The sequence below is a fragment of the Bos indicus x Bos taurus genome, chromosome 15 (assembly GCF_003369695.1).
Source record: "Bos indicus x Bos taurus breed Angus x Brahman F1 hybrid chromosome 15, Bos_hybrid_MaternalHap_v2.0, whole genome shotgun sequence".
In the NCBI taxonomy this organism is placed as follows: Eukaryota; Metazoa; Chordata; class Mammalia; order Artiodactyla; family Bovidae; genus Bos; species Bos indicus x Bos taurus.
The window spans coordinates 70,458,937-70,474,400 of NC_040090.1; the positions used below are offsets into that span (position 1 = coordinate 70,458,937).

Genomic DNA, 15,464 nt, shown 5'->3' on the forward strand with positions numbered 1-15,464 from the left:
TCACAAACTTTGTTAAGCTTTCTCTAAGGTACATGATTTGGAAATGCTTTTACTTCTTTCTGTAAGAAGTTAAATGTTCTTTCCCATATATAAAATTATTATATAGTATGTACAATACAACAGTAATTTTGCTACACCTAGTACATAATTCTTTTAATTGGTATCCCAAAAGGTCTTTCAAGTCCACTAGAGGGTTGGTAACACTTCGATGCATCAATAAAAGCACTTAAGAATTTCATGTCACTGAGGAAAACGAAGTTGGGACTTACTGGATAAGTGATGGCTCTTCCCCATGGCAAATGAGAAAGCACAGAGAAGGATAGGGAGGAAAGAACTGTGAGTGAGTGAGAGAAATGGAAGCAAAGTAAAAGAAACAAAGCTGAAGAGAGTAAAATGAAACTAGACAACTGAAGGGTCAAGATGTGGGGAGCAGGCAAGGAGACCCCTGGCTGATGGTTTGTGGTGGGTGGGTAACTGTCAAAAGGGAATCCGACCTTGATGTCCTCCTCCGGCTCAGGACACCCCTGTGGGACATGCCATGTCCTAAGAAGTTCTGTTTTGTCTGTTCTCGTGTTCTTTCCCTTGGCTCGTGCGTTTATTCTCCAAGCTCTCTTTTTATTTTCCTGTTTTACAAATTTCCCTATGATATAAATAACCCAGGCTTTTTTTTTTTTTTTTTTTTTTAAGATTAAATATACGGTTGATCTGAGTATCAACTCCTATCTGAGTTGATACCTGAAAATCTCCTATCTGTTCTCTCTTACACAGTCATGTAACTGGACTTGCTTTAGAAGACTGCGATGTTAGCATCCTTGCATTCTTTCCATGTACCGTAACAATTCTAAAAGCTCTGTGAGCAGACCAGAGCTTATGAGCTGCCAGCAGATCTTCGGGAATCCAGTGCACTCTTCAAAATCCCCAGTTTATCCTTGATATCAAATTTAGTGATCAACAGGATATGGAGGAATCAAAATCAGTGCCGTGGCCTGAAACCTCTGCATTCCCCTTCATCTTCAGTTACAGTGCTCACTGCTCAGTCCCACGTCCTCAGGAAGAGGATGTGGGTGTATTAGAACTGGCAGCCGAGGTCCTTTCCTCAGATTGGCACCAGGGCTTCTTCACTCTCAGGTCTCAAGAACTATTCTAAAGATAGGAAGCAGACAAGCAGAGGTGAGTCCTAAACTTTGTCGAAGAAAATAAGGGGACTTAATATATATGTAAGGAAAACCACACATACATAAAAGTGAAAGGACAGAGTCCTTCATTAAAGGACTGTATTACTGCTGATTAAAATGTATCTGATGAGCTAAGTGAACACTTAGAACATCAAGGCACTTCTTCAGGGTACGACAATGATGAGCATGAAAGGAATGGGTGGAAGAAGAGAAAATACAAAGACAGGGAGAGAAGGAGAGGTTCTCTTTTAAAAGTCACTGTCTTCTATTCTCATAATTCATATCCTTTTGCTGATCAGTAGTAGGCTGCAGAACCTACTGAATGAAATTGTTCTTCTTTATTCACCTTACCTCCTTAATCCAGCCACTGTTTTCTGACTGACTGAAAATTCTTTCCACTGTTTCTTTAACCTCTTCATCCTCAACCTCTTCTGTCTTTGCAATGGAGCAACACTCTTGGTACAGCTCGAATTTAAAATGTTTCAGTTTATGGTAAATTCTGGTTCGCTCAGCACAAATTCTGCCAACAGTAAACACCTAAATCAAGAAATAAACATCATCTGGTATATGAAATGAATATATAGTAGTGAAAGTACAGCCTTTCTGGTTTTCAGATTTTCTTTAAAATAGAATCCATGCATTATTTTTCAAAATTTTTATACAATAATTCCTTTACCTTCTTTTATTTATACAACCAAGTTAACAAAAAACCAAGCAACTGCTATGTTTCAAGTACTGAGTTAAGCACTGGAGATAGAGAAATAAAATATGTGCCTTCTATACCAGGGGAATTTACACTGCTGGGAGAAAACAACAACGTGCCAAATGCAATGCACAAGAGGCAATCAAGGTACCGAGAAGGGACAATTAACACAATCCAGAAAAAAGAACAGTTCTAAATTAGGTGATGTGTGAACTAAGTCTTTAGAAAACAGTTAGTCAAGTTTGGGAAAGAGGATAAAGATGGCTTGTAAGGCAAAAGGATAGCCATACCCCAAAGCAAGAAAAGCATGCAAGCTACTATACACACAGTTACTGAGGTAAAAATGCCTGAATTATGATAATTTTCTATCTTATAAACCAGCAATCCCTAACATTTTTGGCACTGGGAACCAGGTTCATGAAAAACATCCCCCCCCCGCCCCCCAGACCTGGACAGGGGAATGATTTTGGGATAGAACTTTATTTCTATCATTATAACATCAGCTCCACCTCAGATTATCAGGCATTAGATTCCGGAGGTTGGGAACTCCTGTTACAAACATGTAAACTCAAACAGGCTCTCATACCAATATTAAAAATAGAGCACTTTTAACCAAATATTTTTTTTCCAAAACATTCTGCAAAGCAAAAAATAACTTTGTGTTTAGTTATATTTTTTATCTTAATTAATGTGTGCTAAGTCACTTCAGTTGTTTCTGACCTTTTGTGACCCCATGGACTGTAACCCTCCAGGCTCCTGTCCATGGGATTAAGAATACTGGAGTGGGCTGCCATTGCCTTCTCCAGGGATCTTGCCCACCCAGGGACTGAACCTGCATCTCTTACCTCTCCTGCACTGGCAGGCGGGTTCTTTAGTGCCCCCTGCATAGCCCTAATACTGGAGTGGGTTGCCATGTCCTCCTCGAGGGAATCTTCCCAACACAGGGATCGAACCCAGGTCTCCCACATTACAGGCAGATTCTTTACTGTCTGAGCCACCAGCGAAGCCCAAGAATACTGGAGTGGGTAGCCTACCCCTTCTCCAGGGGATCTTTCCAACTAAGGAATCAAACTGGGGTCTCCTGCATTGGAGGTGGATTCTTTACCAGGTGAACCACCAGGGAAGCCCCTTAATTAATGAGTCTGATGTAATTATAAACATTAATATTTTATTATTAGCAAACTGTAAAAATTTTTATTTGTATGTTTATGTGGACTTCTAGGATCTTATGATTAAGAATACTCTTCTTGTGAACTCAACCATCCATTCTCTTTTAGAATGTTTTCAATGTGTACTTTGTTACACACATCTATAGCTAAAATTGGAAAACAGTGTCACCGCACTGACCTCATTAAATGTAACTGTACCTACATTATTTCACTCACTGTAGAAAATGCATCAGAAAGGACTTCAAATTTTATAACATGACCAATCTTATTCTCATGGAGTAACCTCAGGAAATAGACTAAGTTCCTCCTAATTTACGTTATTTGTCTTTGTGTCTACATACATGATGGGTTATGCTTTCGTGAATTCAGTAAGAGTGATACAGTTACGTTACTGACCTATGCAACTTGTAGTCTATCTGGCAAAGAACTGTGCTGTTTTTCTGAAGTCACACTGTAGGGATCACACAGGTGATGAGTTAAATAAACAATACAAAAGTATATTGGCAAAAATGAATAAAAGTTAAATATGATGGTCAGTAACAGCTTTGATGCATTGTTTTGTAAAGATGGCATTTGGGATATTTTCTAACGTTTCTTAAAATTTCAAAATGCTGATGAAAAGCACATCGGTATTTCTGTATGATTTGGGAAAATCTGCTTTTCAGATCATCAGAAACAATCAGGTATTACTGTTCATGGCTTGCTTACTGTAAGCACTGTTCCCATTGAAACATTATCATCAAACCAGTCATATAAATTACAGTTCAGCTGCCAATACCTCCCACTTTAAATACAAAGATAATACAACAGTCGCAGTGAACTCTACAGGGAAGTCCATTTCTGCCATTCAAGTAGATGATGCAGGAGAACTCTCTTATGGCTGGTCTAGGTAAGATATGGTAGAAGAATAATACAATTTTTTGTTTTTATTACATTGTATTCTGTATTTCCACAAAACAAGAATTTATTTGTATAAAGATTTTGAGTTGGAACAAAAGGAAAGGAGAAGTGTTTAAGATTTTCTATTTTAATTTCTTTTTCCAGTATGAAACAAAACTATCTACTGAGAATCCTTTTCATTTCTAATTCCTACCCTCTTGGTGTCTACCTTACACTTAGTTTAGTGACACTGGAGGTCAATAAACCCAAAATTACCTTTAGAATATTCTCATACTATTTTTTCCCCCCAAATGTGAGCACATTTTATATGGAAGAGCCTAAATCATTGTTAGTAAGGCTTCATAAAAAGCAGTAAATATACACAGTAAATGTACATAGTTGTTGCATACACTGCAAGTGGACCTCTCCTTTCACCCCTTCCCTGTTTTAGTGTATTGTCACAGACAACTATACCTTATGAATTAATGTTTATACAACACAGCAAGTTCTAAAAGCAAGTAAATCAAATCTATACTGCTAGAATAGTGTCCTTAAATGTCCAGAAATGTATTTAGACAGTACTTTTAATTAACTAATTGCATTTCTAAACATTAAGGACACTACTTGGGGGAAGTTATCTGGGGGCTCTGTGGTTAGGACTCAGTGCTTTCACTGCTAAGGGCCCAAGTTCAGTATCTGGTTGGGGAACTAAGATCCCACAAGCCACACAGTGTAGCCAAAAGAAAAAGAAAAAAAAAAAAATAGAGACGCTATTCTAACAAGATAAGACAATATTTTTAAAAATTGCCAGAGAGAAAGAGAAATGGTAAGTTTTGTGATTATTATCTCAAAGCAGATAAGTGATACAGAAATGATCCTTAATCCACTGTGTAGGGTTAGTATAGTTCTATGAACTGATAAATCTGAAGATAACTGAGTCATCTCAGTTATCAGTGTGAACTAGGGGCCTGACATAGCCAAAGATTAATCAGAAACAAAGCTAAAAATTGTCATCCAATTTTCCTAAAGCAGAAGATGGTGACTGCAAAGCAACAGAAATATCTGATCTGTAATTTATTAGACATAACACGTAGGAATGTGAATCGACACTGTTTAACAAACTGAAGCAAGGAAATACAATGAACATGCATTATGCACATTTTAAACACGTTTTTAACACTGTGGGTAGCTTTTTGAGGTATTTCTTTAGGCCCTCATATACAGAGAAGCAACCAGTTCCTTAAGGAAATTAAAGTATGGAGAAGAAAGAGAAAAGATCTTCAAGGAAAGAGGGATGGGAAGAAGTCTATTGTCTATTTCCAGGTCTCTAAGAACACTGGGCTTCCCTGGTGGCACAGACGTGAAGAATCCGCCCGCAATGCAGGAGACCTGGGTTCGATCTCTGGGTTGGGAAGATCCCCTGGAGGAGAACATGGCAACCCGCTCCAGCATTCTTGCCTGCAGAATCCCATGGACAGAGGTGCCTGGCGGGCTACAGTCCACGGGGTCACAAAGAGTCGGACACGACTGAGTAACAAAGCACAGCTAAAAACGTTAAGTGCAACAAGCTGAGTTAAGGGATTCTATTCCCTCTCAGCCTGTTCTTTGCATGGATGCATTACACGTGGTTAGGCTTCCTTGGTGGCTCGGATGGTAAGAACCTGCCTGAGTGCAGGAGAACTGGGTTCAATCCATGGGTTGGGAAGATCCTCTGAAGAAGGGAATGGCTAACCCATTCCAGTATTCTTGCCTGGAGGATTCCATGGACAGAGAAGCCATACAGTCCACGGGGTGGCAAAGAGTCGGAGGCAGTTGAATGACTAACACTTTCACTTTTCACCTTTTTTATTACACATGGCCATCTGCCTCTTCTCACTGGATCTTAAGTGTCTTGAGGAGTCTGGACAGACTCTGGGCAAAACTGAAAAACTTGTTAGTCCTCCTAACTGCCTTTCAGATCTCAAGTCTCTTTCCTCCAGGTGATTTCCTTCTCCTGTAATGCCCTCAGATATCACCACAAGCTGGTGGTCCAGAGCTCTGATCTCAGTACTCTATCCAAGACTGTTGTAGCTAAAACTATAGCCACTCCTCAGTATCCTCAGGGGTTGGTTCCAGGACCCTCCCTGATAGCAAAATCTGCAGATGCCAGAGTTTTACATTTGGGCTTCTCTATCTGCAGATTAAACCAACCACAGGTGTAAAAATAGTATAGTTAAACCGTGAACAACATAGGTTTGAACTGCATGGACCCATGTAGACATGGAGTTTTTAAAAATAAATATACAGTTGGTCCTCTGTATCAGTGGATGAGGAATCTACAGAGGGAAGTCTAGAGGAAGCTCTCAATTTTAATATTTTTTGTACTTGTAAGTGTAATCATTTTACAAAGAGTAAAAAATAAAGAGAAGTAGTCTGCATCTGCATCTTTTTTTTTTCTGTCTTCACACTGTACTGTTCTGCTCTTGTCTATCAGATACTTCATGTATTTAAAATATTTTCTTCTGTTTTGTCTATTCATTCAAAATTAATAGTACCTTAAATATACAGTGATGGTTCTAGGCTCTGAAACACCGCTGATGTAGTCTAAGTTGAAGCACAGTTTTCCTTCAAACCTCATTACTGGGGTGAATTTGAAAGTGTTAGTCACTCATTTGCGTCTGACTCTGTGCGACCCTATGGACCGTAGCCCGCCAGGCTCCTCTGTCTATGGGATTCTCCAGGCAAGAATACTGGAGTGAGTTGCCATGCCCTCCTCCAGGGGATTGCCCAACCCAGGGATCAAACCCTGGTCTCCCACACTGCAGGCAGACCCTTTACCATCTGTAGTGAAGTGAAGTCACTCAGTCGTGTCCTACTCTTTGCAACCCCATGGACTGTAGCCTACAACATTCCTCCATCCATGGGATTTTCCAGGCAAGAGTACTGGAGTGGGTTGCCATCTTTAATTATTTGTTTGTAGATTGTCAATTTGGTAGATGATCTGGCCTAAAATTTCCATTGGGGTCAAATTCTCCTTGGGACTCAAAAGGGATTTCTTCTTCCTCTGGCTCAGTTACCTCCCTTTTCATCCTTATCCCCTCTCGCTCATGCCCCTCACCCTCTCCTAGTTTGGGTGATGTACACTTAGACAACATGCACTGATTTTAGTACCTGACTGAATTTGGAGTGAATCTGATGTATAACACACATTTTTACATTAAAAAATGGCACACTCTTTCCCCGTGCTCTTTTTTCTTCTCCTGGTGCTTTCTCCATTTGTGAAAAGAAGTTAGGGTTAACCATACAGGCTTATTTAGTGAAAATTTCTGATTTTTAAGAACTAAAATGAGAGGGGGAAAAATACCTGTTTATCGTGTGACATGAAATCATCTGTTTCCATGGTCCTGGTGTCATACAACTTTCCTGATAAATGCACTGAGTATTCACAGTGGCGATACAACCCACAAGCCTGGCACAAACAGTTCTCAGATGTCTTCAATTGGATATCTACACTAGAATAATTTTCTACTCGCTCCTGAAAATAATTTCAAAATGTAATGAAAGTTTAAAGGATAAGAAATACAACAACAAAATCAAATATAAGAGCCCAACCAAATTAAAATTAAGAATAGGAATCATAATAATATAATAAGATATAAGAGCAAAACACACTGGTATGTCTCAGTTTAGTATTGAGCACACAGTAGGTGTTTGACAAGATATATTTAAATTTTAAAAATGGATTATAATTTAGGCTGTTAAAAGAAACCAGATGAAGAAAGAAACTAGCTTCATTTCTCTCAAACTTGTAAGTTACTACTAAGGTTTTAATTTACTTCATCTCTCTCTTATCTCCAGATGTTGTAATTAGTTAAAATAGGAAAGAATGAGCAGAAAAAAAATTCAGGATAATATAATTAAAAGATCAATTCATTTAGGTTAATAAAAATCAAGAAAAAAAAAAGATCACATTTAGTCTCCATTGCATGAATTATATTTTCCACAAAATATCCCAGAAATAATTTAATTCTCCTGTAGTTGCTTACTAAAGTACTATGAAAACAAACAAGTTTGAACCAGGATTGCTAGATTGCCAGTATTGCTATGGCCAGTCTAATAGCTGAGTTAGCAATGAATAAACAGAGAAAATATTTGGCATTCATAAATAAGCTTTATTAAGCTGTGAAATTACTTGTGCTTGAGCAGTTCTGCTTAGGCTCTAGGCCTGTGCTAGACACTCCTATTCTCATTAGTAGTGTGGATTAGTTTACCACAATATTTGAGCTGCACACAATGAGCATATTAACAGGGTCACTAATCTGCATTCTCTATCAGCCTGACAGTAATTAAGTATCCAGTAGAGTTTCCTTTTTACATTTATAATTCACAGCAACATTGTCTTGTACTTTTTATTGTTTCTCTTATTTCATGGTACTTCATGACATGTGTCACTATAGGCTGACATTCAGAGTAAATAGGTGACTAACCATCTTCCCTTCCTGCTTCTCTGGAATTCAAAGCACATACTGAGATGCAAGTTCTATCAGCTTGGCTCCCTGAGTGACTACAATTAACAGAGCACCCCTATTGACTCACAGTGAACACACAAGTGAAAAATAAAATTTTGTTTAGTTAAGCTGTTGAGGTTTTCACTGTTGGTTTACTTTGTCACATTATTTATTTCTTGCAGCATAACCTATTTTGAACAAGATCGTACTGAATTGATTATGTGTCTAAATTTTTAAGCTAATATTATCTTGTAACTTACAGTTATCATTTCAACATTGGGTTATCCAAATTCTGCATAACCTATCATAGTATGCAAAACATATTACAGCAGAATTGATGGGCTTTGAAGTCTGAGAAACCCTAAACCTAAGGTTTGTGCTTGGTTCAAACATTGGCCTGACTAATTACTAGCTGTGTAACCTTATGTTATTAAGTTTTTCTGGGTTACAATTTTCTCATTTGTAAAATAGAGGAACTAGTAGTACCTTTCTTTGGGGGTTACTCTGAAGATCAGATAAAATATTTTACTTTGCATATAAATTACTTGGCAAAATTAAATGATCAATATGCTACTTTTATTTCTATTAAAGACAATGATATATGTTATACCATATTCTAAGAGCTGTGCCATGTACTTTACCTTAAAAATCAGTAAATATTTCCCTTTAAAGTGGGTAAGTATTTTCTCTATCTGAGGAAGAACTGGAATGCATGGAAGTTAAAATCACTCAAAGTCAAAAAGAAATATATAAACTCAAGTGACTGAAAGTTACTTAGTCACGTCCAGCTCTTTGTGACCCCATGGACTATCCAGGCCATGGAATTCTCTAGGCCAGAATACTGGAGTGGGTACCATTTCCCTTCTCCAGGGGATCGTCTCAACCCAGGGATCGAACCCAGGTCTCCCACATTGCAAGCAGATTCTTTACCAGCTAAGCTACCAGGGAAGCCCCCTAAACTCAATCTATCCTCCAAATTGAAGTCTTCTAACTCTTTTTTTCTTTTGTAATCCCATAATTGTTCCTTAAACCTAAACCATTTGTAGCTAATTTATCTTCAAGTAATACAAGGCTGAACAGGCATTGCTGCTGCTGCTGCTAAGTCACTTCAGTCGTGTCCGACTCTGTGCAACCCCACAGACAGCAGCCCACCCAGGCTCCCCTGTCCCTGGGATTCTCCAGGCAAGAACACTGGAGTGGGTTGCCATTTCCTTCTCCAATGTATAGCAGCAGCAGGCACTGGATGAAGCCAAATCTCCTGACACAAAATGAGGGAGAGTAGCTAATGATTTAGGTGCTAGAAAGACTGACTATATAGAACTTGAACTTCTACTATCTTGCCTTTTTCTTCTTGCTAATTATTAAAAGATAAAAAGTTAGAAGTAGGGAGGAAAAAAAATCTTGTAAATCATATAGGACAGCCTCTACTATTAGAGATCATAAAATAGAAATCTAGGGGGATAACATGGACTCCATTAGATCTTATAAATTAAAAAGAATCTTCTCCCAAATTGGTAGAATTACAAAATCTTAAGGTGGAGAAGGATGTCAAAGACCACATAGGTCAGGGTTTCTCTATTATGGGAACCAATATCCTAGAAGGTAATAATAGGTATTTTACGAAAAGAAGCCTCATAGTATAACACAAATTTGGAAATTATTATATTCTATATTGTGTTCTTGATGATTTACAATATAAATTCACACATAATGCTTCTTGAAAAGCCCTCTAGCAGTTAAGTTAAACCTACTGTTTCTCAACCTTCTTTAATAACGGAGCTCTTTTTTACTGCAACAGTTAACATCCTGTGAGACAATTTCCTCATTTTACCAGATGGGTTAAGCCCTAGAGATGTTTTAAAATTATCATTTATAACTACTTAATTATTGGATAGATATAACAAGTGGGAATGATTAAAACAATTATAGCCTTAGAAGAGACAAGAAACAAGCTGATTATCTAACAAAGAAAAATGCTAATAATTTAGAAGATTAATTAAAGAAGTGTGACTGGTTATTGAAATTCCAAGAAGACTGTCACTCCTATCCTACCCCACCCTCAACCAGAGATTCAAAAACAAATAAAACTGTATACCTTGTATTTCTCTTTCCAACGACTTCTAGAGACTAAATTCTCTAGACGAGGCTGAACAAAGCGGTTATCCAAATAATAAAGAGAAGTCAACATATCTTGTGCATATGATTTCTGCCTGGTGCCATCTGTTCAGGGGAACAATCACAACAACAACAAAAACAATCACTTTGCCCTTATAAAATATTTAAATAATGGAACAGTTAAAGATTTCTTCCCATAGCTTTAAGCAGATACTTGGTTGGTTGATTAGAAACAAACAAACAAACAAAAAACCAGTAAGGTTGAAGAAAATCATTCCATTACAGTATTAGGGAATGGAAGAAACCACGCAGGCCCTCTAATTGTTCCCTGAACACCTCAAACTTATTCTTTCCTAAGGGTCTTTACACTTGCTGTGCTCTCTGCTAGATTCATGCGTTGCTTCCTCCCTCACTTCATTCAGGTTTCTGTTCAGAAGATAACACTTGGGGGACCTTTTTGAGCAATCTAACACAGACTTTTCTGTCCTATATACTCTTGGTCTCCTTATCCTGTTTTATAATTTTTCAAGAACGAATCTCTAGCTGACATGATATTATATCTTTGTTTACTCATTGTCTGTCTCTCCCAGTAGACTTTAAGCAACACAAGGGCAAGATTCGTCTATGTCATATAGTTATTGCGATATTCTTGCAGTTTTTCTCAAATAATGCCTGGTCCTTAGTAGACACTCAATGGATATTTGTTCAGTACAGTTTGAATGAAATCTTTCTTTGGCATGTAGGTAGATATTCAGCATTATTTATAGTCTTTATTAAGAGGCAGATTCTGAGCTAGATGCAAGGGGTATGTATATAGCAAGTATGGTTCTTTCCACACTCTTAAAGAAGGGAGGAAGGCAAAAATACAGTTTCAATACATTTGAGAAGTGCATATGTATCAGTGCCACCACACTCAGGATAACAGCATAGATGAGGGAATGAGAAATATTACTTAAGTGGGTCACAGATAACTTTCATAGTGGAAATTACTTTACACTCACTTAGAAAATCTAGAGTAGAAAGGGATTATACTCTAATGAGAAACAACAAGGCACAAAAGCATAAAAAAGCATATAATGTTTGGTGAAATTAAAGGAGCTTAAAGCTTAGGCTGGGACAATGCATTGGTGTTGAGTTACCCTATTGCTTTATTAATATATGCCCTATATCCTCAAGTTCACTGTGAACTCTCAAAGGAGAGGTTGGTGAAATTAAAGGAGCTTAAAGCTTAGGCTGGGACAATGCATTGGTGTTGAGTTACCCTATTGCTTTATTAATATATGCCCTATATCCTCAAGTTCACTGTGAACTCTCAAAGGAGAGGGAAAATATTCCTTTTGTACTTTCACATATCACAAATAATAAACACCAACAAGTGTGTGATGTGAATGGACTTTTGGTATAGTTGATTCTAGAGGGAACAACTGGAGGGCCTTAAGATTGGGTCTCCTTGGTTTTATTTAGTATACACATACACATGAACAATGAGATTGCTTAAAAATTGGGAAAAAAACCCGATTGCTCCATTTATATTATTAACTTACCATATAATGTTCCCAGAAAAGATTCATCTAGAGCATTGATCAGAAGAGCCTTCACAACTCTTTCAAAGTGAGTATAGTGGTCACCTAAAAAATATGAAATTAATTTAAAATAAATATTAGAATCTGGCAGACAAAAAAGTTATTTAAATACAATAAGTTTCTTTCTCCAAGGCTAAAAAATTAATGCTATAAACTGAAATTGCTTAATTATTCTAATTTTCTAGCTGGCTCAGTGACTTGTCCGGTCACCGAGAAAATCTCCATTTTCCAGATTTACTGACTTCTAACGCAGTTTCAAGTTCTTATTTCAAATCATTTTCACTTTCCAAACTTATTAAGGTAAAACTGTTTAGGAAATATTAAGATATTTTATGGAAAAAATCAAATTTATCCCCAATGCACTCAAATTTAATTATCAACTTGACAATTACAGCAAGGAAGAAAACCTCTAAAGGTAGATTGCTCAGTATGTGAATGAACTCCTCTCTTATTCCTTATCTCTAAAACATGTTACATATGAAATTATTCAGGAAATTGCTACCCTAGCCAGAACGACAATGGCTATAAAAACTCAATATCCTTTCTGATGCCACAGATTTAGGATTTTCCACATCAATTAAGAAAAGTTATGTCTCCTCTTTTTCGTGCCAAATATAAAAGCCTACTTTCCTACTAACTCAGTTTGGTCCATGGAATCATCTCTTGTGGTGGGTCAGGCGAAATGATAAGAGAAGGTTCCTACTGTTTCCCATTTCTCTTGGGTCAAGGTTTACTATGGCTGTGGAAATGTTCTCTGTCAAACACGACCCCTTCCTTGATCCAAGCTGTCATCAAAGACACCTGTCCCTGCTCTGGGCATTGTGAAGACATTAACAACTGCCTTAGTGTTTCCAGAAAAGTAGATGATCAACAAGGGTTAGAGCAAATAAAACCGATCAATAGTATTAACATCCATGAGTGATTCTGACTTTGATTTCAGTTGAAATAAAACAAAGATGAAATTTAACATGAAGAAATCTTTTAATTTACATTTTAGTTACTAAAAGCATTGTATAAATCTTAGACTCCAGGGAAACTTTTACTATGCAACCATCTTTAAGAAAACACCTGCTGATGGACATCTAGGTTGCTTCCATGTCCTGGCTATTACAAACAGTGCTGCGATGAACAGTGAGGTGCTAGAGTGCCCAAAATAAAGCAGTAATAAAACTACTGAACAACAGCATATATTTGCACGGGGGACCTTAGGCTTTAAAGACCTGATTAATTGAAAATTTCAAAAAAACCTAACAATAGCCATTTATGAATACAGTTGAAAAATGAAATAATAGCTTAATAGAATTCAATTTCAACTAGACTTTCATCCACCTTTGGATATAAAAGTATATTGTTGGTACATGCTTGATTTATGAATGTTAAAATGCATTTAAATTCTGTCTAGCACTTTCCACAGAGAAGGCAATGGCACTCCACTCCAGTACTCTTGCCTGGAAAATCCAATGGACGGAGGAGCCTGGGAGGCTGCAGTCCATGGGGTCGCTGAGGGTCTGACATGACTAAGCGACTTCACTTTCACTTTTCACTTTCATGCATTGGAGAAGGAAATGGCAACCCACTCCAGTGTTCTTGCCTGGAGAATCCCAAGGACGGGGGAGCCTGGTGGGCTGCCGTCTATGGGGTCGCACAGAGTCAGACATGACTGAAGTGACTTAGCAGCAGCAGCACTTCCCAAACTGAATTAGGTGAAAACTGTTCTGGAAATACTGTTGTGTTGAGAAAAAAAATCAAATGGACCCTCCTTCACATGCATTTAAGTATCAAAAAACTGAAACAGAATATATAATTTTTATTCCACTGAATTGACCAGTCTTAAATATGCTAATACCCAGTGTTACTCACCTGTTATAGAGTTTGAATAACTGATGCTCTATTTCAAAGATAGTGCTAATAGTGTTTAAGATTGGGAGTGAAACAAAAGGGCAGAGAATCAGAATCATCTGAAGAGTTCTTCTCCTAAACACAGCATGCCTTTCCTACTAATGTGTGTCAGAATCTCCTTCACAAGAGTCAGGAAGAGGGCCTTGATTTCATTGTGCTTGAATGGATGGGTAGGTGGTGTTGGAATTATGCTCTTGGCATAATTTTTTCTCAAGTTGAAATAAAAATATTACTGAGCAGGTAAAGGCCAGGCAACATTTTATGCACTTGCATACATTGCTTTATTTCTGACAACAAACCTACAAAGTACTATCAATACTCTCAGTTTATTTCTCATTGAGGAAACAGATACAGAGAGGAAGAAAAACTTCCCCAAGATGACAGAACCAGTAAATGTTGGAACCAAGGTTGGAACAGACAACCTGACTCTTGACTTCATGTTAGAATCCCGTACAAAGATGGTGTTTTGCATGGTAGTTAGATTTAATCTTTTCATACTTCAGAACATGTAATTTTAGTGTTGGATGGGGAAATTGAAGAAAATAAAATTCAAATCCTTTATTTTAGGATTAATCCTTTATCTTAGGACACTTATGATGATGAAATAACTTATCCGAGCTTACACAACTAGATAGAAGCAGAGCCAAATCCTGACCTCCTCAGAGCCTTTCTCATCATTTTAATCCCTGTATTGGATGGGCTTCTATAGGATACCCCAGAAATACTGTTTAAAACTTTCCTCCTTGATTATAAAAAAAGTCAAAAAGATGCAGGAGAAAACCAGTAATATTCATGTTTTGGCATCTTTATTTTTAGAAGGTAATCAACTCCCCTATATTCAATCATCAGTTTAATCATTCTGTTGATTTTCTGTGCATCCTTTATCATGCATTTCACATATATGCTAAGATTTTGTTTAGCATGTGACCTTCCCACTACTGATCTGGTTTTCTCACGTCAGTACTACATTCCTTTATTTATTGAAATTTTATAATTATTTTTATATCTGGTGGGGGCAAGTCCTTCTACTTCATTTTGTGCTTTGAAAATGTTATTCTCATACATTTGTTCTTCCAAGCAAACTTTAAGACTGTGTTCACAAAGCTGAATGCAGAATTTCAGAAGATATACCTTCTTGTATAACTTATTATTAATACCTCCCATAAACATTCTTATCTCTTTTACTCACATTTCTTTTTCTATTCCACAGTAAACTTGATTCCTGTACCTATAAAGCTATGCTTTTCTTCTTAAGATTAGGCCTAGTAACTATTTTGTTCACTAGTGTAAACGGAATTTTCCCACATTATATCTTCTAAATAATTATTGACAGTATGTAAGAAAACTATTGAGTTTTACCCATTTATTGTGCATTAGTCATTCTTAAGGCCTTTTTCTAAGGAACATGAGCTTCCTGGAAAATCGCAGAGCTGGAGAGATACTGTTTGCAAATT

The 15,464-nt window shown here is 37.3% G+C and overlaps 1 protein-coding gene across 6 annotated transcripts in view; it reads right to left on the reverse strand.

Moving 5' to 3' along the window:
• The window catches only part of CCDC82 (coiled-coil domain containing 82), a 31,756-nt gene that overhangs the window by 2,687 nt on the left and 13,605 nt on the right, over nucleotides 1–15,464 (reverse strand). For 5 of the 6 annotated variants that reach the window (XM_027563896.1, XM_027563895.1, XM_027563898.1 and 2 more), the window contains 4 exons: nucleotides 12,073–12,156; nucleotides 10,509–10,633; nucleotides 7,270–7,440; nucleotides 1,527–1,712 (listed from right to left, as the gene is read on the reverse strand). In XM_027563896.1, the coding sequence (XP_027419697.1) occupies nucleotides 1,527–1,712; nucleotides 7,270–7,440; nucleotides 10,509–10,633; nucleotides 12,073–12,156 (566 nt within the window). The remainder of the gene's footprint in view (nucleotides 1–1,526; nucleotides 1,713–7,269; nucleotides 7,441–10,508; nucleotides 10,634–12,072; nucleotides 12,157–15,464) is intronic. The other variant, XM_027563900.1, reaches the window with a different exon arrangement.